General features: G+C 38.8%; 1 protein-coding gene across 4 annotated transcripts in view; it reads right to left on the reverse strand.

The window, feature by feature from the left end:
* The window catches only part of MICU3 (mitochondrial calcium uptake family member 3), a 95,475-nt gene extending 70,703 nt beyond the window's left edge, over window positions 1–24,772 (reverse strand). For all 4 annotated transcript variants that reach the window (XR_010751018.1, XR_010751019.1, XM_066380237.1 and 1 more), the window contains exon 1: window positions 24,372–24,772. Coding sequence is in view for 2 of the 4 variants with exons in the window: in XM_066380237.1 (XP_066236334.1) it covers window positions 24,372–24,761 (390 nt within the window). In the remaining 2 variants the exon portion in view is untranslated. The remainder of the gene's footprint in view (window positions 1–24,371) is intronic.
* Between the last annotated feature and the right edge of the window lie 1,225 nt (window positions 24,773–25,997).

Here is a 25,997-nt window from a genome sequence, read left to right on the forward strand (position 1 = left end):
CAGGCCAAACGGACTAGACCACAGCAGCTGGGATAGCTGATGCCCCTTCTAGGAGCTCATGCTAACAACTCCTCCTTCTCCTTCACTTCTACTAAGTTAGTAAATCCTGCTGTCCTCCCTTTAAATTCTCACATCCACCCACTGCCACGACCTTCTCGAGCACGCCCTACTTCCCTAAAATTTACAGTAATTGTCTAACTGTGATATTTACCTTTAATCCATCCTACACTGAAAGTGAGAGAAAACCAACGGAGCTGCAGAATAACTTTGTATTTTTGAACTACCTGAGAATGGGTATCAGAAGAAATCAATCAAGTAGAGTTAACGGTCTTCATTGAGACTCTACTGCGTGAATTCTCCCCACTATGACCTCAGCAAAAGTGACCATGATTTTTATAATGGCGTTAGGTGGCGCCCACAGGTCAGCTGAACATTGCCTTAAAAGAATGTCTGGGGAGGAATTTGGAAATGGCTTGTTTCTGAGATTAAATAATAATAATAATAATATATATATATATATATATATCCTGAAAGGGAAGAATATGATTTATGCATAAGAGAGATCACCAGAGCTTGAGTGCTTAAAAGGGCTTTCTGCTACTGCTGACTTCTTCCTCCACTGCCTCTGCTCAACAGTGTCATATATCATGTAGTGTAATAACACACATTGGCACTGCTGAAACGAAACAAGAACCAGCAAAAAGTGAAAACCAGTTTTTCCCAGGATACTCTGTTACACTGGCCTGATCCTAGAACAGTCTAGTTATAGAGACAGGCTTTTTAGGTTGGAGAATGGGATGGGATGGACGGCACACCAGGAATCAAGACTTAGGTAGGTTTTTATATGCTCTATTCCAGGGGTCCCCAAACTTTTTACACAAGGGGCCAGTTCACTGTCCCTCAGACCGTTGGAGGGCTGGACTATAAAAAACACTATGAACAAATCCCTATGCACACTGCACATATCTTACTTTAAAGTAAAAAAACAAAATGGGAACAAATACAATATTTAAAATAAAGAACAAGTAAATTTAAATCAACAAACTGACCAGTATTTCAATGGGAACTATGGGCCTGCTTTTGGCTAATGAGATGATCAATGTCCAGTTTCATATTTGTCACTGCTAGCCATAACAAGTGATATGATGTGCTTCCGGAGCCGTGACTCGTGCGTCCTGTGTCACCGAAAGTAGTACTGTACGTGAGCGACCCTGCGCTTTGCGGCACCGCCACATACAGTACTCCAGGAGCACAGGATGCATATGCTTACCACCAATGAAAGAGGTGCCCCTTCCAGAAGTGCGGGGGGGGGGCAGATTTTTGGCCTCAGGGGGCCGTATGCGGCCCGCGGGCCATAGTTTGGGGACCCCTGCTTTATTCTCTTCCACTGACATACTTGTCTCTTCCCACTTAAATATCATAGTGTTTTAATCACTACAGCTTCTGGATATATTTTTGACATCAGTAAAGCAAGACTTATCACATTGTCAAAACTAAAATATTTGTCGTGACTGATATGCAATACTCTCTTCAAAGTAAACTTTAAAACGAATGTGTCAAATTTAAAAAAATCTTACTGATATTTTGTTTGAGGTGACACTAAATTTTCGTATAACTTGATTTTTTTTAACTGGGAATGTGAATGTCTATTTATTCGAGTCTTTGACTATGTCTTTCGTAAAACTTTGCAGTTTTCTTCACAAAAGTTTGAGATATTTTTCGTAGATTTACTCTTGCACACTGTATAGTTTCTGTATACATTGTACAGCAATTGTGACTTGGGAATAGAACCTTTTCTTCATATCACATTTTCAATTGGTTATTCTTATAAATGGGAAAGCCACTCACTTTAGTATATTTTCATTGTATCCAACTAATCTTACTAAATCCCTTTATTCATTTTAATAACTTTTTTTTGGGATTTCTTAAGTAGAGAATCTTAAGGTCTTTCAAAATAGTGACAGAGATATAGCTATTCCTTTTTAAAATGTATATCTCATTTTCATTGCCTTAATTATTAAAAGTCTAGGTCTCTAAAAATGACGAATCAGTAAAATTAAGCATCCTTGTCTTGTTCCATGTTTTTTAGAGAATGCTTCTAATGAACTGCCATTAAATGCAACGTGTGCTATTGGCTTTGATAATGACCTTCTACCTTCAACCAGGAATGAGTGCTTAACTTGTCTCCTTTACTCACTGAAAATAAATGAGTTTAGAGCTAGAATTGTCCTTAGAGCAGTGGTTCTCAACCTGTGGGTCGTGACACGAGGTCATCGAATCCTCTTGTTTCTTTACCCTTTTTACCAGAATGCAAACATAGAGTCCCCAAACCAGAATTAAAATGTGTTGGGCAAGTAGAAGCATAAACAGAAATACCCAAAGAAAAACTCAAAGGGTATTGGACAAAACTCTGTTACACTAGTTTTGAACTATTTTTAGTTTCCAAGATGAATTTCAACAAATGAATTAATGTGATTTTATTCATTCATTCAACAGATATTTGGTGTGTGCCTACTATTGATATATACAGATGAATCAATTATAAAATAATTAGTCAACTGGAAGATTATCGAAAACTGTTTTAGAGAAAAATATGATTAAGTTTAATCATTCTTAACTATTTTCAAACCTTTCCATAGTCCACGTTTCTTTCTCCATAGTTTATGAACAGCCTATTTTCTTAACTAATGACATAAAAGCACAGACGAATTTGATATATATACATACACACACACACACACACATATATATATATATTTTAAACTGTGGTACACTTCTAACCAAGTTAACAAGTTAACATGGAGCGGAGTCCATGAAGTTCAGCTGAGGATATCTGACCTGACCTACTGCAACCTCTGAGGAAAGGGGCAGAGTCAGGTCGCTAGAATGTCAAACACTAGTAGGAACTCAGACCTTTAAAAAATTCAACTTTGCTTTTGAATTTTTCAAAGTTTGAAAAAACTAAAACCTCTAAAGTTTTAACAGCATTGTTATGAACATTCATAAACAACAATCAATAAATAAAAGTGGGAAATAATATTTAAATCAGTTTATTAATCCTCTTGGTGGCCTTGCTTACCTACACATGGCAATGACCTTGTATCATGTGATGTCCTGAGGCTATAAAAAAACAAATAAGCCCTGGCTGGTTGGCTCAATGGTAGAGTGTCAGCCTGGCGTGTGGATGTCCTGAGTTCGATTCCCAATCAGAGCACATAGTAGAAGCACCCACATGCTTCTCCACTCTTCCCTCTCTCCTTTCTTTCTATCTCTCTCTTCCCCTCCTGCAGCCAAGGCTCCATTGGAGCAAACTGGCCCAGGCCCTGAGGATGGCTCCACGGCCTCTGCCTCAGGCGCTAGAATGGCTTCAGTTGCAACGGAGCAACACCCCAGACGGGCAGAGCATCGCCCCCTGGTGGATCCTGGTCAGGCGAAGGCGGGAGTCTGTCTGACTGCCTACTGCTTCTCACTTCAGAAAAATACAAAACAAACAAACAAACATGTGCAGCCATTTCCCTCGAGCACACTGGCAAGTACCTGTGGGTATGATCCTATATTACAAGAAACACAAGAAATACACCTGTGTTTGCTGGCTGATCAATTTAAAACCTTTTTTGCTTACCTAAATGCAATATATTTTTTCATTTCTAGAGCCTAAAATGAGTCTAAGCATCTTTTAATAATACAGACTGTCTTAGTAAATACTTTTTATGTCAAAAATTGCCCATTTGGTAAAAACTCATCAGTAGGTATAATGTATCTAAACTGAATGGAAAAGTTAATCTGAAAGCCAAACTCCTGAATTACATCTGTATAGTTGTTAAAACATTAATTGCTAAAATGAAAGTTTTTATTATCAATCCAGTAGTAGCATGCACTTAAAAAAATAAGTCTTTCAAAAGCTATTTCAAAATGATCTAGTACAACTAGATCATTTGTAAACTGCAGGGAAGAGACTAACAGGAGTTACAGAATTCACATTCATTAAGAGAAAATCTTATTTTTTACAGGTTGACAGTCAAATTTAAAAAATACTTATTTGGAAGTTGAGGAAGTGACAGGTTTTAAATTGTTAAGAAATATTAGTGGCCCTGGCCGGTTGGCTCAGTGGTAGAGCATCGGCCTGGCGTGCAGGAGTCCCGGGTTCGATTCCCGGCCACGGCACACAGGAGAAGCGCCCATCTGCTTCTCCACCCCTCCCCCTCTCCTTCCTCTCTGTCTCTCTCTTCCCCTCCCGCAGCCGAGGCTCCATTGGAGCAAAGATGGTCCCGGCGCTGGGGATGGCTCCTTGGCCTCTGCCCCAGGCGCTAGAGTGGCTCTGGTTGCAACAGAGCGACGCCCCGGATGGGCAGAGCATCGCCCCCTGGTGGGCGTGCCGGGTGAATCCCGGTCGGGCGCATGCGGGAGTCTGTCTGACTGCCTCTCCGTTTCCAGCTTCAGAAAAAAAAAAAAAGAAAAAAAAAGAAGAAGAAATATTAGTGAGAAAACTCTTAAGCTTATTATGGTTACCAAGAGAAAACTCTCCAATAAATTCAATAAAAAGGAAGAGAGAGAGAGAGAGAGAGAGGGAGAGGGAGAGAGAGAGAGAGAGAGAGAGAGAGAGAACGAGCCTCTTCCGGAAGCGGGAGGGGAGGAGAAGCACACAGGAAGCTGAAGACTGGCTTAGCTGCTGAGAGAGAGTCTGTCCAAAGTCAACACAACACTGAGTTTCCACATTCCATCTTTTCTAGAGATGCCTTTTTAAAATGGCCTTTTCCTGCATGCACTCCTGCCTTTCCTTATTTTTTTGTTTTGTTTTGTTTTTCTTATTGTGGGCAGACCCACTGAGGAAGCTCTTAAATGCAGGAAGACTGAAACATAATTTTGTTAGGCAATGAGTAGCACATCAAGTCATGGAGTACAGCTTACTAATTAACAATGTTAAAAATGTACTCAAACGAAAAACTCTTAGAGAGTGAATATAATTAATATCTATATTATCTGTACCTTGAATTCATGCTTTCCCTGGTTTTTGTAAGAGCCAGTCTTCATTGTGAGAATTCGGATTCTGAAATAGTATCCTTGCCTTCCTCTTCCTAAAAGCATATGAGATTGAAGCTACTTACGTACTCTTTGTGGTATTTGGTTGACAGCCATCTCTTGAACCAATCCTGTCCCACACTGGAGACTTTCAGGCCAAAGATCTGGAGAATAGTTTCTGACCTGTTCTGGGACCAGGAACTGAGCTCCTGATGCCGTTCCCCATCAGCAGAACCCATTCCTTATTTCCCAGGTTCAGCACCTGGCTTCCTGCCTGTCAGCCGGTGTGTAGACCTTTTCCTACTCTCAGCAGCTCCCCTGGAACTACAGAGCACGCTTACCTCCCACCCCAGTGACTGGTGCTATTTGCCAGGCTCCCGGATGCTTCATTCTAGATTCTACGCTACAGAGACCTGATAGTTATCAATACCTTCAATGGTTGTCTATTGCTAGAACTTCATGAAGCCAACTAAGCTAATCCTAACCAAAGGCTAGTCCTAACCCATTGATAAAAACAAAAATGAGTCTAATTTCACTCTGTGCCTGGGATGAGCTCTGAGAACCATAATGGTGTTTGAGCTATGGTCAGTTCCAGCAATATTTTAGATCGACTTCAGTTTTCTGATTAGTTTTTCAGTTCCTCTAAGGTAAGCCCTGATACCTTTGCTGCTATTTGCCAAAGAAGTGACTCTTTCCTCCACATCAAATAATCTACGCAATTCTTCTGCTCAGACTCTCAGGAAAGCTACCTGCCAGAAGACTTCTGATGCCACACCTTCTCTACTGTCTAAAATACTGTGCCAAGTCAATTCTAATTTACCACATCCTTCGTATAACATAGACTTTGACAACACACCTTCCCTGAAACTAAATACTACTGTACCTTGGAAAAAAATCCTAGGTATTTCTTTATATGTCCCTATTATATCACTGGCTCTCCTTTCCCCCAGTTTCAAACTGGCCTGCCATTACTCCTGTTTACATATCTATCCTGACATTTAACCATGAATGCCTTGAGAGAGGCAATATCTCTTACGTTTATAAGAACTTAACTGTGATTAAAAGTGCCAGGGCGGTGGCACAGTGGATAGAGCGTCGGACTGGGGATGCGGAGGACCCAGGTTTGAGACCCCGAGGTTGCCACTTTGAGCACGGGCTCATCTGGCTTGAGCAAAAAGCTCACCAGCTTGGACCCAAGGTCGCTGGCTCAAGCAAGGGGTTACTCGGTCTGCTGAAGGCCCATGATCAAAGCACATATGAGAAAACAATCAATGAACAACTAAGGTGTCACAATGAAAAACTGATGATTGATGCTTCTCATCTCTCTCGTTCCAGTCTGTCTGTCCCTATCTAACCCTCTCTCTCTCTCTGTCCCTATAAAAAAAAAAGTGCCTGACGTATCTAAGAGGCTTAGTAAATGTTTACTGCACGAATAAATAAATGCTTATGGATGGGGGAAAAATGTCAACTGGGTAATAAAGAGCCAGAGGTACTGAGTCTGGATCAAGTGGTGGTTAGGGACAACCAGAGGAGAGGTTTCTGATTCCAAGCTAGGAATTTAGATGGAGATAATCAGAAAGAATCTAAAGGTTTAGTGAGAAAGACACCACATTATAACTTATGTGTATCTCTTTTAAGTTGTTTGAATCCTATTACTTCACTGAATTCACTTATCAGTGCTAGTAGTTTATGGTAACATTTTTACAGTTTCCTATTGAGAGTATCATGTCATTTGCAAATAATGATAGTTTTACTTCTTCCTTTCCAATTTGGATGCCTTTTATTTCTTCTTCTTGTCTGATTGCTGTGGCTAGAACTTCCAGTACTATGTTGAATAAGAGTGGTCAAAGTGGACATGCCTATTTTATTCCTGATCTTAAGGGAAACACTTGTAGTCTTTGTCCACTGAGTATGATGTTGGCAAGAGTTTGTAATATATGGCCTTTATTACACTGAGGTATGTTCCCTCTATTCCCATTTTGCTGAGTTTTTTTTTTTTTTTTTACCATAAATGGGTGCTGGGTTTTCTCAAATACCTTTCTTGCATCTATTGATATGATCACGTGGTTTTTATCCTTCATTTTGTTTATATGGTATATCACATTTATTGATTTGTAGATATTGTATCAAATTTGTATCTTTGGCATAAATCCTACTTGATCATGGAGTATGATCTTTTTAAAGTATTGCTGGATCCTGTTTGCTAATATTTTGTGAGGAATTTAGCATCTATGTTCTTTAGAGATATTGGCCTATAATTTTCTTTCTTTGCAGTCTTTCTCTGGTTTTGGCATTAGGTTAATACAGGCCTTGTAAAATGAGCTTGGGCATCTTCCCTCCTCTTGAATTTTTTTGAATAGGTTGAGAAGATAGGTGTTATTTCTTCTTCGAATGTTTTGTAAAATTCTCCTTTGAAGTCATCCAGTTCAGGACTTTGGTTTGTTGGGAGTTTTTTGATTATTGTTTCAGTTTCACTAGTTGTAATCTGTTTATTCAGATTCTCTGATTCATCCTGATTCAGGTTTGGAAGATTGTATGTTTCTGGAAATTTACCCATTTTGCCCAAATAGTCCTATTTTGTGACATATAGTTGTTCATAATATTATCTTATAATCCTTTGTATTTTGTGGTGTTAATTGTTATTTCTCTTTCATTTCTGATTTTATTTATTTGGATCCTCTTTTTTTTCTTGATGAGTTTGGTTAAAGATATATCAATCTTGTTTGTTTTTGGAGAACCAGCTCTTGGTTTCATTGATCTTTTTTTTTTAATTTATTAATTTTTCTTTTATTAAATTTATTGGGGTGTCATTGGTTAATAAAATTATACAAATTTCAGGTGTACAATTCTATAATACACCATATGCATGTTGATTGCATTGTGTGTTCACCACTGCAAGTCAAACCTCTCCCGTCCCCACCTATCCTCTATTTCACCTATTTCTGCTCTGATCTTTATTCTTTTCTTCCACTCAGTTTGGGCTTTGTTTGTTATTATTTTTTAAGTTCTTTCAAGTATAAACTTCTCAAATGCAACAGCTCCAACACAACAGAAGTGTGTTTGTTTCTCTCTCATAAGAGTCCAAAGAGGACACTCGAGGTCTGGGGTAGGGAGGGGGATCGGGGAGCTCTGTGTCACATGGTCGTTCAGAGATGTATGGTGATGATGACTGCCATTATCAACGAAGGCCGATGGGGCAGAATCGAAGTTCATGTGAGAAGCTTTTATAGGCCAGGCCTAGAAGTGGTATAAATCACTTCTGCTTATATTCGATTGAAGAGAATTTAGTCACATGGCCATACTTCAGTGCAAGGGATAACAGAAAAGGGAAAAGAGATTATGGTGAACAGTTTGTGGTACATGTCACATTAACTTTTGGTGACAACATCAAGGACTTATGGTATATAAAGGACCAGGTAGAAAAACATTAGAAATATATAGAGTATGTTTAACAAAGTCTTGAAGAGATATATTTATATATATTTCACCAACACGTAATTTGGTTGAAACAATCTGTAGTTCAAAATCAATAGTTCGGTATCATTTATGTTGAAAAAAAGTCACACATTTGTCTGTCTGTCTCTCTATCTGTACATACATGCATCCATATAGCTAAAAACTTTGAAAAAGAGTTAGAACATTTATCAAACTAAGATAGTAAATTATTCTAATGAAGTTATGGAAATTATACAGGATAAGAATGAAGGGGGCAATTTTGTGGTTTATTCTATTACTTTTGTATTATTTAAATCTTTACAGTAAGAATATACACATATAATAGCTGTGCAGTAAGAAAAGCTCAGTGGATAGAGCATTGGCCAGCACATGGACACCCCTAGGTTTGATTCCCAGTCAGGCACACAACAGAAGCAACCATCTGCTGCTCCCCTTCCCCTCTCCTGCTTCTCTTCCTCCTCCCCTCCAAAAGAAACCACGTCTGTACCTCTAAGGAGGTAAGACTTCTAAATCATCTTCATCAACTTTTTAGGAAATACTAAACTACTGTTATTCACTTAAATTGACACTTTCACGCATTTTATCCTCTACATATTTTATTTATTTCTAATGTCTTAAATACAGCCAATATTCACTTAAAATTTACTGTTTGTATGTGCACTCTCCCAGCTTTGTTTTTCCAAATTTGGCTAAATGTTTCTACAACTCTGACCTTTTCACAAAACATTACAGTGAGATTAAGAAAACAATGGGTCTGGTCCTGCATCCTTGAATACTGAGAGATGTTGAGTGGTCACAAATATTTTGTGCTCCCATCTCACAGACTTATGCTATATATGAAAGGTTGAACAGTAATTACTGTCTGATAGTTTAATTTACAAAAAATGAATTATCTATAGGTAAAAAGATGATGACCCTTAATTTCTGATCTATGATTATAAAACTGAGGTATGTGTAAACTAAATTTGGTGACAGATTGCCTTATTCAAAATATCAAAGTTAAATAACTAAAATCCTAAAATTTAAGTAACAAATAATATATAAAATTAGTAGAACATTCATATATATATATATACATAAGCTTAAGTTTTAAATTCTAGCAAGTTCATTTCTTTCACTCTGAAAATAAAGCATCATCAAACTTCAAATTAATGAACCTATATAGAACATGTGATTTTGACAAATATTACCATATTAAATGTAGTACAATTTAATTTCTTGGCTTCATGTGGGTATATTCTATCTAGATATGTTAACATTTTTGTGGTGTTATTTTTTACAGTATAGGAAAATACAGACATCCTAAGTTTAAGGTAAGGTATTACTGTAACATTTTTAGATGTGGCAAATTTTGCTGAGGAAACAAAATTTTTCATATCAAAATTATCTTGCAAAACTTCTACTGAGAACTACTCAACCATGTGTCTCAGAGGTGGAATATAAATAATCTTCACTGTAAGTACAAGGCCAAACAATAGTAAAACTAAATCACAGAAGTCAAGAGGTAGAAGTGAATTTAAATTTGCCTTTTCATTTTACACCTTCTAGGAAATTATTTTATGGAAATTACTCAACATTCTTTTCAAGCCTGCTAAACAAATATTTAGTTCCATAAAGCTCTACGTTTTCTGTTTTAAACTGTGGGCTGTATTATAATTCTTTAATCTCAGTTTCCCTACTTATAAAAATTGAGCATTTCATGGAAAGAAAAATTTGAAACACACTTGTAAAATAACATATATAATATATTCATGATCCTCTAAGTCATGCTGACATAGGTAAGATCAATAGCTTAAGAAGTGGTAGAAATGATAAAAGTTACATTTAAAAAATTATCTTTCCAAAAAATAAAAATATGTGTCAATGAAATTATATTCTTTGGAATTTCCAAACTCAGACCTTTGTAACTAGTACTTAGATGTTACTTCTTAAGGTGGTGAAACGAGGGCCTTCAGGCTAAAGAGTAAGTACATCATTATCCTTCCTAAGAATAACAGAGCAAAGGTTCACTGCCAAGGCAGGGTGTCACGTTACTTCAGGTCAGCAATTTGAAAATTTACTCTGTGGTTAAGGTCTGGTTTTCCCAGGGAGGCAAGATTAAATGCCAGATAAAGGATTCACTACTTGACAATTAGAGAAACTGATGCCTACAAGCTGATAATACCCTAAGAGGTAACTTGAAACAATTATATCAATGATCTAAACACTGTATAATGCATTACCTGTTAGCAGCCATGAAACAGAGATGTGAAAATGCAGAATGGGAGAAGGAAAAATAAAAATGATTTGTATTAACCAAAATTATTTAGATTACTCATCCTTATTAGTTTCTTTTTTAAAACATTTGCTTTACATTAAATTAAATCAATACCATTTTAAAAAAATAAAAATTAGAAATTTTACTTGATTACATGTAGAAAGTTTAGAATTTTACACCCTGATATTGGCAACTGACCCAACATTTTATAAAACATTCAAAAGCACATATCTTTTAAATTCCAATTTTTATTTTATATTTTCTGGGGGAAAAATCTTATGAGATTCCATTCACATCTGTTTTTTACTCTTTCTAAAAGGCTTCAGGCTTATTTAAGAGCTTCTGCAAAGATAAAAGGAATAACATTTTCTTTGCTTGTTGGGTGGTCGAAAGGTGAAACATCAAATTCCCAGTGTGGGAAAATCCCAAAGTACTCTAGGTGAAATGTTTTGATGCTTAGTAAATGCAGCTATGTGGAAATACATACAGCTGAAGACCAGCCAATAGTATTTTCCTGGCTGAGATCAAATAGAAAAAGAAAGCTGTAAAACAGGAGAAAAAAAAAAAAGAAGAGCAACTGACCATTTACGATGTTGAAGTGTCCACTGTACTATAATAGTAACTCACATGATAGGGTTCTTCACATCATTCCTTTCCTCTTGACAACAAGGCTACCGCCAGTCACCTGCATTTCCTGTCTCTGATTTCCTCTGCTTCAGCAAGTCTCCCCTCTACCACTCCGCCACAACTGCTTGTCAAGGTCACCCATGACCTCCTTGTTTCTAAATCCAAAGGTCAACTCTCTGTTTTCATCTTACGGCATCTGACAATGTTGATAACTCTCTTCTCCATGAAAGATATTTTTCTCGGGTTCCTGATCTTCGTCCTACTCCTTTGGCAGTTCCTTCTTGATACTTTGGCTGGTACCTCTCATCTACACAGTGCCCGACAGCCTGCCTATGACCAGTCCTTGAACCTCCTCTCTTATTTTAATCCATAATTACCTCTTGGATGACCTAATCTAGGTTTTCCATATTATAAATTTACTGTCAGTTCCAAAATGGACATCATTTGCTTGAGATAGGACAGGGTGGGTGTGCTGCAGACACAGCGGAACACAACACTTTGGAAGAGCTTCTGTGGGATTAGAAACGGAGGTAGCAGGGTTTTGGAAAAAGACTGGTAAACGTATTCTTGTGCACATGGTTCAGTTGTTCAAGGCTGTGTACCTAGATAGAATTTTGGAACGATGAGGCCTGTGAATCTTAAATTTAACACATGTCAGTGTATTTTCCAAAGATTTGTAACTCTACCACTATAGTATAAGAATTCTTGTTGTTCTGTATGACTGCAAACATTATTTTATTGTCAGTATTTTCAATTTATCAATCTAATTAGTAAGAAATGGTGCTTTACTCTGGTTGTAATAGTATTTCCCTATAATTCGTAATGTTGAGTATCTTTTCATGGGTTTATTGGTCTTTTGAATATATTTCCATTGAATTGTCTGTTTAGATCTTTTGTCTATTTTTCTATTACGTCTTTTTTCTTTTTGATTTGTAGATCATTCTGATTATTCTGGATACCATACTTATTCCTTACAAGTGCTATGTAACGTAATATCATCTTCCATTCCAAGATTTCTTTTGATTTTATGAGACATTTTTGTTTTAATGAAGTGAAATGTAGCATATTTACCGTGCTAGTGTGTGTTTTTGTCTTGTTTTGAAAATCCTCTTCCTCTTAGGTTCAAATTTTTATTTTCATACATATTCCCCTAAATATCTTAAAAGTTTCACTTATCACATTTAAAGCTCTAATCCACTTGGATTATTACGTCATGCAGTAGGCATCTATTTTTGTTTCCCTCAATGCATTTTTAACTCTAATCAACACTTACTGCCTTGCATATCATTGTTGTTTAACATCTGAGAACCACCTTAGTTCAACTCCTTTCAAAATAATGTTGTAAAATGTAGTCACTGTTTAAGAATGACTCCACTTTCACCATCTTCATTCACCATTGTGTCTTGAATTTCACCCTTGTTTTTATGTTAATTTCTTCATCTTTTAATAATTCTTTAATGGTGATCTGAGACTGGTAAGCTCTCATAGTCTTATGAAAATAAGCTTATTCTGTTGTCATTCCTAAATGATTATTTACCTATGTCCAGAAATCTATGTTGGCAGTTATGCAGTTATTCTCTCAGCATTTTGAAGATACGGTCTCTTCTGGCTTCTAGCTGTTGCCACAGATTAGTCTTCAATCAGGCCAACAGCTATTCCTTTATGGAATGCTGCCCTGTCTCTCATTCTCTTTCATTTTACAGTTTCACTATAATCTGACTAAATATAAATTTATTTTTATCCTGCTCAGGACTGTTTATACTCTCCAAATCTGAGGACTAATGTTCCTTTCTGAGAACTGTTCAACCATTATTTCTTAGAATATTATCTCTCTCAGTCTCTCTACTCACTTAATCTGTAACCCCTAATAAATGAAGTTTAGACCTCCTCAGTATATTTTCCATGTCTAATAAATTCTGCTTAATATTTGCTATTTCTTATATATATTATATTCTCTGTAGTTTCCTCAAAATGATCTTCCAGATTATTGACTTTTCAGTTACATCTTACATCCTGCCTAACTTTTCCATCCTCCAATTACCATATTTTATATTTCTAGAAGTTCTATTTGATTCTTTATTATAATTGACCTATTCTTTTCATTAAGTGTTTAATCTTTTATAATGTAATTAACTTGTAGACTCAACCAAATCATCCTGTTATTAAATTGCTAGGAATCTAATTAGTTTACTGACTCTTTGTCATAGAACTTTATATTTTGTACTTTTGGATTATGAACTTATCCTCTTGTAGACCTCATTTGATGAATTTACTTATGGCCAGTTTTCAGGGCGTTTCCTTCCAAAGAAGTTTTGCGTTTCATTCTCCTAGCGACATTAGCTCTTTCTCTGCTTGGGTAACACAAATCCTAACTCTGGTTCTGTATGAAGTAGTGTGAGATCATGCTTACACATTCTCAGGAGAGTCATTTTTCTACTTAGAGCCCAGGCACACATCTTCACATTCCCCTGTCATCCTCTTCTACTGGGTAGACGATTCTTTGCTAGCCCACGCTTGCTGAGGGCTCTAGCTTTAGGAAGGTAGGGTCTTAGGTCTAACTTCCCAAGGTCTTGTCTCCTGTCCTCACACAGGCATTAAAGTCCAAGTCCCCAGAACTTCATGAATAATGATCCGTCACTCCTCTAACTACACTACAGCTCCCTTGTTCTATTATTAGTTTCCTCTTTATTTCTACCCCTGGCAATTTTCCCTAATTTATTATAAGCACAGTAGGATATTTAAAAAGGATGATTAAAATATTTTTATGGAAGATTATGTGGTATACTGTATTGCTAGACCCAGAAATCTAAACCATTTACAGCATTTTATTAAATTGGCATTCCATGATTGATAAGCATTTTCATTTCATTTAAAAGTCATTTTCCCAACACAATATACTGTAAACCAAAGACTGACAGATAACATATCTATCTATAGTTCTTTCTTAGAAAGAGAACTCTGATTTTTAGGTAGGCACAATAGCACAAAGAATAAAGGTTACATTTCTCAGGCTCTGTTGCAGTTAGACTGGGCCAACTGACTAAATTTTAGACAGTGAAATGTAAATTAAAAGTTTTTTTTGAGACTTCCTGGGAGACCAATTAAGAGGTGCTGACTCAACTTTATAGGGCACAGGTAAGAAAGGCAACATCATTATTTTGATTCAATTCTCTTGACCCCAAGCCAATTTCTTCTTAGTGTATTCTGTCTCACTATTTCACTATGTTATTTCTGTAATCACTTTAATCCCTGAGCTTAAAGTTGTTGTCAATGGCCGTCATGAATAGATATGGGCAAGGAGATCATTGTAGTGGGAGGAGGAGAGAAAGGAAAGGGAGGAATATCTATATTTTCCCAAGCATAAACTAAACACTGACATTAGGTTAAAACTGCTTTTGAATTAGGATGTAGTGCTGTGAATGAATCAGTAGGTATACCAAAGTGTCTTCACCAATTATCCTAGGTTAGGTACCTCTGATCTGTCTGTCCCCCAGTACCTTGTTTTTCCAAAGGAAGTCAAGTCCCTAGGGAGTCAGTCTCTTCGCCTACAATTAAGAAAAGATAAAAATGCTACTTTCTTTGTAGACTCTAAGAGCACACTTCCTGAAATAAAACATAAAACCAAAAATAGAAGAGACATGTTTCTAGAACTTCTTTATCAGCTTGTAATCAAACAAGATGCCCTTACTACTTGAGTAACATTGTTCTTACATATCTGACATTCAGATGATCCATCTCAGTTCATTTTTGCATATCCTTTTAAGTTTAATCATTCTACTGAAGATCAGTGTTGAAACCAATTCATGGCTTTAGCCATGTTCCACATTCTGTTGTGTAAAGGCGTGTGGGTAGAAGACCAAAAACACAAAATGCTACTCTCCTATAATTTGCCAGAAAATTTTAGGTGAGTACCTTAAAAAGTCAGCCACTCCCTTTATAAAAATGAAAAATAACTAATATAACAATTCAGGATATGTTCTAGATTTAAATTATTTGGTGATATATATGTGTAACATTCTAATCAATATTTAGTTCATAATAGCACTCAGTAATTGTACTTTTACTAATTATATTTAGAATATTAGATCCAAGTATGAATCTAGATTTTAATTAATAGGACATCTTGACTTTGACTAAGTCTGTGTTATAAAAGACTTGAATCAAAACTCTTCTCTGGCCTGACCAGGCGGTGGCACAGTGAATAGAATGTCAGACTGGGAAACCCCGAGGTCGCCAGCTTGAGTGTGGGCTCATCTGGTTTAAGCAAAGCTCACCAACTTGAGCCCAAGGTCACTGGCCTGAGCAAGGGGTCGCTCGGTCTGCTGTAGCCCCCCCCTTGCCCCGTCAAGGCACATATGAGAAAGCAATCAATGAACAACTAAGGTGCCACAACGAAGAATTGATGCTTCTCATCTCTCTCCCTTCCTGTCTGTCTGCTCCTCTCTCTGTCTATGTCTCTTTCACAATAAAACAAAGCAAAACAAAAAAACTCGTCCTGACTTTTATGATGATCAGGTACTGACTGGGACTGACAGCCCAAAGGAGAACGTGACAAGCATTTGTGTTAGCACATCAGCACAGTGCTAGACCAAGGGGTTACTAAGATTGTATTCTATATTGTGAGGACATAAAATCCTGCGGTGACCCATTTACTTGGATAGGAAACAGTCTGGAGGAAGCCGTGTGACAATAAGGATTGAATGGTGAAAGTTCTAGTCACACTGATCTCCTTTCACCACAAACCCTAGTCCAAAAGCTGCCTACAATTGTCCTTAGGATTCCATCATTGATGGTAATGGTAGTACTATCTCAAAACCTTTCTTCATCTCCTGGGACAATGAATGGATGTATACACTTGCATGTACATGGAGAATTAGAATCATATCCCATCTGTAGATTAGTAAGAATAAAGTGGTTCAAAAGTTTAGGTGGTCCTATTTGAACAGAATTAATGGGCTGGAGTTAGCTTACACTGGACCTCATCTATGAGAGCATTTGTGATGTGATTAGAAAATATTCACTTTGAATTATTGCAAGCAGTTTTAATAATCCATTATATCCTTCCAGTGAAAGAGTTAATCCAAATATTTCACCTAGTCAATACTTGCAGTATCAACTGGATAGATATCATCCTTATCACAAAGCAAAAGAAAATAGAATTATTTGAAATTATTTTATATAAACACTTCCAATGGCTAAATTCTGATGATGGAATATTAAAATGATTAAGAGACAATTTATAAATGGAGAAAAAAAAGCAGAAAATGTGGATTCTACTTTCCCAATTTGGAAAAAATAGCTCTTTAACAAGAAAATGCTCACTATGCTAGTCAATGAAATGATACAACACTGAAATTCCACATTTTACTTTCCTTAGATAGCCTAGCAACACATGAGAGAATAGAGGAGTATAGGATACAGAAAAAAGAAGGTGAAAAAAGTCATATATTTAGAAAATCCTCTTAGGTACACAAATGACTAGGCATTTTCTTTAATGTTCGATAAATAATACCATAAATAAAACTTGTTTGACTTTTTAAAACACATTTTTATCCAACACAAGAGTGTTAACACTACACCAAATAACGTTATTCTGTGTTTGGCACAATAATTACAGGAAATCAGTGAGAACCAATATTCTCCAGTTTAAACTTGCCTACCAAGTTTAAACAAAAGAATAAAATCTATAGTATAATTTTGGTGTATTTCCTATGTAAGTTAAATCAATACCATGAGTAAAATATTGCTAATTAGCTCATATTACTAAGGTTTACGTATTTCAAAATGAGGGATAACATTAACAAGAATTTGAACAGAAAAGTTGTGACCATGTAAAAACATCCATTGAAAAGCCACATTTCACGAGCAAGCTAAAAATTAATTTTGTCATTTAAAAACTCATATTTAATCTTGAAATTACAAAACAGAAACAAATGAAAAGATTTCATGATTTTTTAGTTTTTTAAAATAGCTATTTCAATCCTCCATTCTCCCTCAAATCACAATCATGGTTATTCAACAAATTTCCATTACCTTCCTCTCAGAAGATGACATCACTTTCTAGTTCACAGAGAAAACAAAAGCCATCAGGCAAGAGCCCCTTCTACTACTTGCCAATATGCATGTGTACTGTCCACCTCCTCTCATCCTTCCTCCTACTACACTAAAAATGGCGTCACTCCTATTATCTTAAATTAAACTCTCGTCTGTGCTTTGGTTTTCATATCCCATCTCCACCTGGGTCCTTGGCAAATCAATTATCCCCCTTTCTTTGGGTTTAGTGTTCCTCTTCATTCTTTCAGCATTTAAACATAGTTGAAGGTCTTTCATTTTAAAAACAAAACCAGTTCTATGTCTCTTAAGCTACTGCCCTCTCTCCTCCCCTTCATGGCCAAATTCATGAAACGGTTGTCACCTCATCTTGCCTGCCTCAATTTATCCAACTGTATTCTGATTTTCACTCCCAGGATCTCACCAGGATCATCACGGCTTCCTTATTGGTAAAACTCAACAAACACTTTCTATTTATCATCTTAGTTCTCCTTTGGTAGTGTTCACTATGACTGCATCATATATCAAGTACTAACAGTTGTTGGCTTCCAAGACTCTCCTGGCTTTCTTTTATCTGTTTGGGCCTTCTTAGCTTTTTTTTTTCTTTTCTTTTCTGTATTGTTCTGAAGTGAGAAGCCCAGGGAGGCAGACGGACAGACTCCCGCATATGCCCAACCGGGATCCACCTGGCATGCCCACCAGGGGGCCATGCTCTGCCAATCAGGGGTGTTGCTCCATTGCAACCGGGGCCATTCTAGCACGTGAGGCAGAGGCCGTGGAGCTACCCTCAGCGTCTGGGCCAGCTTTGCTCCCATGGAGCCTTGGCTGTGGGAGGGGAAGAGACAGATAGAGGGGGAAGGGTGGAGAAGCAGATGGGCGCTTCTCCTGTGTGCCCTGACAGGGAATTGAACCCGGGACTTCCACACACCCGGCCAACGCTCTACCACTGAGCCCGCTGGCCAGGGCCGTGCCTTCTCAGCTTTTTACAGTTCCATTTCTCTGTCAGTCTTTTAAATCCCTGATGCTGGCCAGGGTTCATTCCTTAGGTGTTTTTCTCTTCTTGCTCTACATATTCTGAACAATGGCATCCATTCCATGACACTTGATGATTAACACTTGATGATTCCCAAGTCCATTTCTATCATACAAGTTTCTCTCCTGAGCTTCTGACCTTTGTATCCACCCGGAATACTCTTCAGCGCTCCAAAAGACACCTCGATCCTCTCTTTAAGTTCAAGTCTCATCATCCATGTCCTCTACCGCCAACCTTTTCTTCTGAGGGTCCAGGCTCAGTGCACTGTGCACAATCCACCCAGTTGCCCAGGACTAAAATTTAAATATCATCTTAGACTCTTCCATCTCTCTCCTCCCTAAAATCTAATCAGTAATGATCCCATTGATCCTACCTCCTGAATCTCTCTCCAATCCAGCAACTTCTCACCGCTTCCCTGCCATTTCCCTAGTAGACCATGGTGGAGATGTTCTTATAAAGGCAAGATATCTAAATAACTCTAACAATAAAAATATTATAGTTTATTTCTAGATTTTTAATTCATAAATTCGGTCACTAAACAAGAATTTATTAAAATCTATGAGATACAGGGCTTATGTGCTATCAGGGGGAGGGAGGAAACCTCAAAAATTTAAGGTTAATGTAATTGTTTTAATAATCCCAAACGGCTTCTTTAATCATTAGATAGAAAATCACATCTATTTCTCAAAAATTATTCAAGATAAATTATATATTCAATCAATAACAGTACAGCTTTACTTACTACTTATAAACAGTCCAGCCCAAAATTATATAAACAGAATTAATTATATGTGAGAATGTGAGAATCAATTAGGAAGTCACATTAAACCCAATACTATTACCTGAATTCCAATTCAAAATACAATTCAGTCTTTTCATTTTCTTTAATGTGGAAATTATACAGACCAAGAAAAAAAGAACCTTTTATTTACCTTCATTCAAACTGATTATTATGCATTATTTGACCATTTCTAAGTCTTGGAAGAGAATTACAAATGAAAATTACTTTTTAATTTATGTTCAAGGTCATGGCAGTTTCATTTCCTGATTTCCTAGGTGAATCTGAATAAAAGGATTTCCATAAAACGCTGTAACTATCTTTCATTGCGACCCAGACAAAAGGTGCATGCATTTCTAAGCTCCTGGTTTTGTATAACCAGAAAGAGGAATATTACAATATTTCCAAATTCACCCAAATTTTATTCTGTGATTTACTTAGGGAAAAAAATCTACACTCAAAATGCTGTATGTGAATCAGCAGCATGGTCAGGCCACTAGAGGGACATGGGTAGGTCTGGTGGATCTACTTGTCACAGAGTGATTCAGAAAACCAGAAGAGGGGCCGCCTGGTTTAGCTTCCTACACAACAATGTTACTCTACACAGAACCAACCTATCTGCAGTTCCACATCTGTGTGACTTCCCTCACTCTGCAAAGAACTAGGACTCTCCTATATTTACACCTCTGGCAAACTCTTCAGTATTCTAGAGAGCATAAGCATAAATGTGTCTCAAAATGTGCTGCCTTAAAAAGAGATTGTTAAAGACAAAGTGAAAGAAATTTAAAAATGCATGATTATTGGCAATTATTATAGAAATATACAAAAGAGATACAAATATTGTTCTCTTTTTCTATTTGAGTGTAAAACTAAATTAAGTTGCTTAAAGCTTCATAAGACGAACAAATCATAAACTAGATCATGTATTCCGTATAACAGTAAAATAATAGATTGAAGTGTGTTAAGCAATCTAGTAGATTAATTCTGGACCTGAAACAAGAAGGCAGTTATAGAACAAAAATTTTTTCCCTATTAATAAAAATAATACTTTAAAGTTAAAACTGTAAGGTTCTAAACAGTATCTTGCCAATCTCTTTTTATAATATTAATAAAGTTCAAGGCCACGTTTACTGAAAAAATTTTGGCAAGCCAAATTAAAATAAATACAGTGTCATATGACTAGATTTCCCAAACCTGGAATTTTGACCTTAACTCAAGTCTTCCCAATTCTAATGCTATAAATAACTACTTTAGCTGAACAAAATATTAAAACTATTCATTCTCACAGAATGTGGTTGTGCTTTTTCAATGTGCATGCCCCAGCAAATATTTGGTATAAGCTTATTCATTTGACAAATATTTGTTGCGTATCTATCAGGGCTAAGCCCCGTACCAGGCAATGATGATATAAAGCTTGTCAAGATCAACACAATGCCTCTCCTTAAAGAGCTAAGACCAGCAGAGAAGAGAAACAATGAATAAATAATTGCAAAAATCCATCTCCTGGGGGTATATGATAGAGCTGGGGAAGGCCTTCTGAAAGTTCAGAGGCAATGCCTTTAGAACAAAACTCTTCAAGGCTACGGCAAGAGACCTGCATGCCTGTAGGTCACTGCCAAACGTTGCCATCAGTTCAGTTAGTCCGCCCCCCCCCCCCACACACACAGCTTCATTTATATGCTAGGCTCTGTTTGATATAATATGCTGCTTCATTAAAGGAGCCTTTATAAATCAAGCGTTCTTAATATAGTTTTAAACATCAAAAGAAATCATTTCTACCACTTCAGGAAAATCAAATAAACATAATAAATGAAGTGGCAGCACAAGTGTGAAATATTCCTGAAAAATGGCAGATTGACCTCTCCTCCCCAAACCACATTAAAATCCTAATAAAAGATATGTTTTTTAAAGGTGTAAACATACAAGAACTAAAAGGGAGAAAAGGAGAGGAGACCAAAACACTCAAGAAAATTCATCAATTTTTTATAACCCTGAAGAGGAGGAGGAGCGGTAACGGAGCAGGGGAGCAGAGGCCCCAGCTGGGTGACTGTGGAGGAGGGCAGGTACCAAGTGGAGGAGGCTAACTTGGGGTCCAGACCCCAGAAAGGACAAGGCTTTCAGGACACCTGTGTTGGCAGAGAGAAAGTTGTGGGAATGAAAACAGATCAGCTAACAATATGTAAGTGCGTCACTGGGTACTCCCCCAACACACATGCTTGCACACGTATGCACACCTGTGCCCACACCCAGATTACTGCACTTCCCACCTCTCCTATTGTTAGAAGTTCAATGACACCGGGGAAAAAGATTTACAAACTACTGAAATCTGAATGCCACTCTAATAAAAAGCCCAGATCACCAAATAAAAAGCCGTGCTCCTGTATAAAGAGCTTCTGAGTGGTCTCAAAAAAGATAGGCAACAACCACAGATATGTTGGGAAACCTCCAAAATGTAAGTGAAGGCAAAGAAAATCAAATAAGAAACAACACAATGCATGGAGAATACAATTTAAAAACAAAAATATGTAATTCATAGCCTTAGGGTAAAAAAGAAATGTAGCACCATAAAACAATATATCTAGAATTAGTAACACATGAACAGCAAGGAACACAGAATAGTTCTTTGAATTAAAAATTAGGGCAATTGAGATAAAACATTCAGTAGAAAGGTTAGATGATAAAGTCATCTCTGAAGATAAAGCTATCTCCCATAAAAACAAACCAACAGAACGATCAAGTAGTTGGAATATAAGAAAGATTAGAATTAGATTAGGATCTGTCAGAAGATGTAACTTCAGACCAACAGAGGTTTCTGAAAAAGAAAACAAATTGGAGAAGAGAAAATTGTCACAGAAATAATACAAGAAGAATACACAGTATTTTCAGATATGAATTTCCATACTAACAGCGCCCTCAAGTACCTAGCACTACAAATGAAAAAATGCTCAAACCAATGCTCATTGTTGTAAAGTTTTTAAACACAGGGGATAAAGATTATTAAAGTTTTCAGAGGGGGGGGAAAAGGTCAGATACAAAAGGCACAGTGATCAGAATGTACAAGGTGAGACTCGGGAAGGGTAAGACACAGGACTTTAATATTATTTGACTTCTAAAACAATGTACAGGTATTTTCATAAACAACGAGCGATAATAACATAAGTAAATAAATAAATCCATAAGAAAAATAAAACAAAAAATGAAACAAATTGATTGAATGGACACTATGTGCTAGGGCAGTGGTCCCCAACCTCCGGGCCATGGACCGGTACCGGTCCGTGGGCCATTTGGTACCGGTCCGCAGAGAAAGAATAAATAACTTACATTATTTCCATTTTATTTATATTTAAGTCTAAATGATGTTTTATTTTAAAAAAATGACCAGATTCCCTCTGTTACATCTGTCTAAGACTCACTCTTGACGCTTGTCTTGGTCATACGATATATTTATCCGTCTCACCCTAAAGGCTGGTCCGTGAAAATATTTTCTGACATTAAATCGGTCCATGGCCCAAAAAAGGTTGGAGACCACTGTGCTAGGGGAACCATTCTTTTAAAAAATGTATGATCTGGCCCTGGCTGGATAGCTAGGTTGGTTGGAGCGTCGTCCTGGAGTGGGGGTTTCCAGTTCAATTCCCTGGTCAGGGCACATACAGGAGCAGCTCGATGTTCCTGTCTCTCTCAAACAAATAAAACAAATAAAAATAAAAAAGCACAATCTCATTTAAATCTCATAACTCTATGAGGAAGACACCATCAATCTCCTTTACAGGTGAGCAAACTGGCATTGAGAGGTTAAGGAATGATACAACTAGAAAGCGGAAGAGCCACAGACTTGGTTTTCTGAGTGTGGTCTTTAAAAAAACTACATGATACTGTCTCTAAACTTTAAAAGTAAAATTAACTTCAATAAAGAGAAAGGAAAACAGTATTTGGATGTTGCCTACATACAGACCGTGGTTGATTAAAAGTTCTGTCTTGCTTAATCAGGACACAAGTTTAATATGTATATATGGGCGTTGGGAGATGCAGGCTGAAGGCATTTGCAAGTATCTTAAGTATTCATTGATTTGTGATTTGCTTCTAGAAGGTCCATAAAGTAGATTCCCTTATGTAAATGCACCAACAACCTCCACCAAAAGAAATGACACACCCACCACATCAGATCATCACTGTGTATCTGGGTAAAGAATAAAGGGTATATGTTTCATTAAAGCTAAAAACAGAGGAGTTGCTTCTTTCCTAAATTATTGTCATTAAGCCCTTCACACTCTTCCAGGCTTGCAAGGAAAACATGCCTAAGAAGACTTTCCTAGTCATTTACAAAGATTACTAAATAGTCTGTGGTAACAAAAACATCGTGCCCCTGGACCCACTTTTGCCTTCCACTCATCTTTACCATTGATTAAGTACCTTATATTAAGTACTTGAACATTTTCTTTTAAGTTTCTCTGTAGGAGTTTGCTTCCCTTCGTTTTCTATTTTTGCTGTCCTACCCATTTTCTCACTTACTGTATCTATTTAAGAGATTCTACCTTGGGGGGGGTGGGGGGTGGGATACACTCTTTGAATAGTCCCTCCTCCCTTTTCCAAACTGGTTACATCTTCATTCTTTCTGACCTATAATACGGAGGCTACACAGTTTTGGCATTCGGTCCCTCGCTAGTAATAAATTCCGTATAATAAAGTCTTTCAAGACTTCACACCACTGCACTGCACTAGTCCTGCATCATTTGCTGTTGCCTAGCCCAGCCTGGGAGTTCCTTCCTCTCACATAAGCAACCCTCTACTTTCTGCCTGTCATGCCCTTGACTTCTTCCTCGGTTTTTTGTTTGTTTGTTTTTTTTGTCCTGGTTTGGGGTTTCCGTTGACAGGCGGTAGCTGCAGCAACCTTTAAGGTTCTCAAGCATCAATGACAGCATCACCGATGCTGGGTGAACACACCGGGGCTGCCTGGCCTACAAGGTCTCGGGCTTGGTCACAGGAGGTCCTCGATCGCAGAGGCAGAGCTCACAGTGCGACAACCTCCAGGGCCCGGTGTCACGGCGGCCCACGGGTCAGTCGCCCCCCGCACGGCGGCGGCACACCTGGCGGCCCGACCCTCGCACGTCACCTGCGGGCCGGCCGGCGCGCGCACGCGCCCGCGCACCTACCGTCTCCTTGGCAGCGGCCACCGGGATGGGGAGCAGCCCCCGGCCGCGGGGCGGGTCCTCCAGCTCCGCGTCCGCGCTCTCGGAGGGGCGCCCCGCGATCGGCGTCCCCGTGGCGTCGGGCCGGGGGCCCCCGTAGAGCTGGTAGCACACGAGGCCGACCAGACCCCCGCCGGCCGCCGCCGCGATGCTCAGCTCCCCCCAGCGCCGCCGCCGCCTCCACGCCGCCTCCGCCACTGCCCCGTCCTCCTCCTCCCGGCAGGAGAAGGGCCGGCCGGCGGGGCCCGCGGCTGGCCCCACGGGCCGGCCCCACGGCCCAGGGAAGGGGTGGTAAGGGCCGGCTGGAGGCGGCAGCCGGGGCGGCGGCCACAGGAGCCTCCGCAGCGCAGCCATAGCGGGAGCCGCTAGCGCCGGAGCCGAGAGGCGGCAGACCGGGAGGGGGTGTCGGGGGGTGAAACCTCGCGAGAAGTCGGTGCGCGGGGGTTCGCTCTTCTGCGAGAGCGGCCCCCACGAACGCGCGGCCTGGGGTTCCCCCGGGTGCCTGTCAACTGGGGGGGGGGGTCCGGGGTCTCGGCCGGGGACAGCCTGGAGGAGGAGGCGCTGCCTTTCGCCCGCAGCGCAGCCCCGCAGACGTAAATGAGTGCGTCTGCCCGGCGACACCTGACCGCGATCGCCCAGCGCTGCGGGCGGCGGCCGGGGCCGCGGGGCCGAGCGCCCTCCGCCACCTGGGCCCTTCGCGTTCGCTTGACGGCCTGGCTCTTGGGTCATTGGCACTGCCCCTCCACTAAAATCCCATCCCCACACGGCCTCCTGGTCTTCGGACACAAGGTCTGTCATTGTACCTTGAGGCGTCCAAGAAAAATGAAGTATAAAAATTTGGCTCAAGTCATAAAAATGACAAATTAAGTCGTAGGGTGTTTTGACTACACGATCAAAGCTTCCGGACTTTTGATGGGGAAAGCTAATGCTGTTTTTTTTTTTTTTTTTTTAGTTACGGTTAATATTTTTAAAAATCATTATCATACCTGTGGTCACTTGATTCAACAAATCAGAACTGTCATGAAAGATAACCTTAATTTTGGAGAGAAGTTGTTGGTTTAAATATAAAGTAAATAACTGATCAGTGTCCTTTTTATTTTTGTTATTGCTATACTTGTTTGTTACACTGTCAGCACCACTTGAAAGAGAAAGTATACATGGCATTCTTATCCGTGTCCCATCCTGGACCCAGTGTTGGTAACTGGGTGGTGCTAGCTTTGGCCTGCATAGTCTGGAATGGTGCCAGGAGCCTCGAAAATATTCTGGGTCTGGGGGTGTGGACAACTAATCCAGAAATCTCAATTGAGTTTTAATGACACAGAGATTAGGATCAGTTGAATCTGGCGATTGTTATGAAGACTAAGGGTTTGCAGAGACAAACGAAATGGGGTTCTCTGGTCCAGAACCAGCTATTCCCATTCCTCACTAGCCACTTGCATATAAATAATATATCAGATACACCTTGTTTTAATAAAGGTGAATGGAATTTTTCTTTCTTAAAGACACCGAAAGTGAGAAACACAAAAATCCTCTATAACATACCAACAAAATGCATCTATTTTAGGAAGCCGTCTCTGTATCCCTTTCCCT

This window comes from Saccopteryx leptura, chromosome 4 (genome assembly GCF_036850995.1).
Source record: "Saccopteryx leptura isolate mSacLep1 chromosome 4, mSacLep1_pri_phased_curated, whole genome shotgun sequence".
Lineage (NCBI taxonomy): Eukaryota > Metazoa > Chordata > Mammalia > Chiroptera > Emballonuridae > Saccopteryx > Saccopteryx leptura.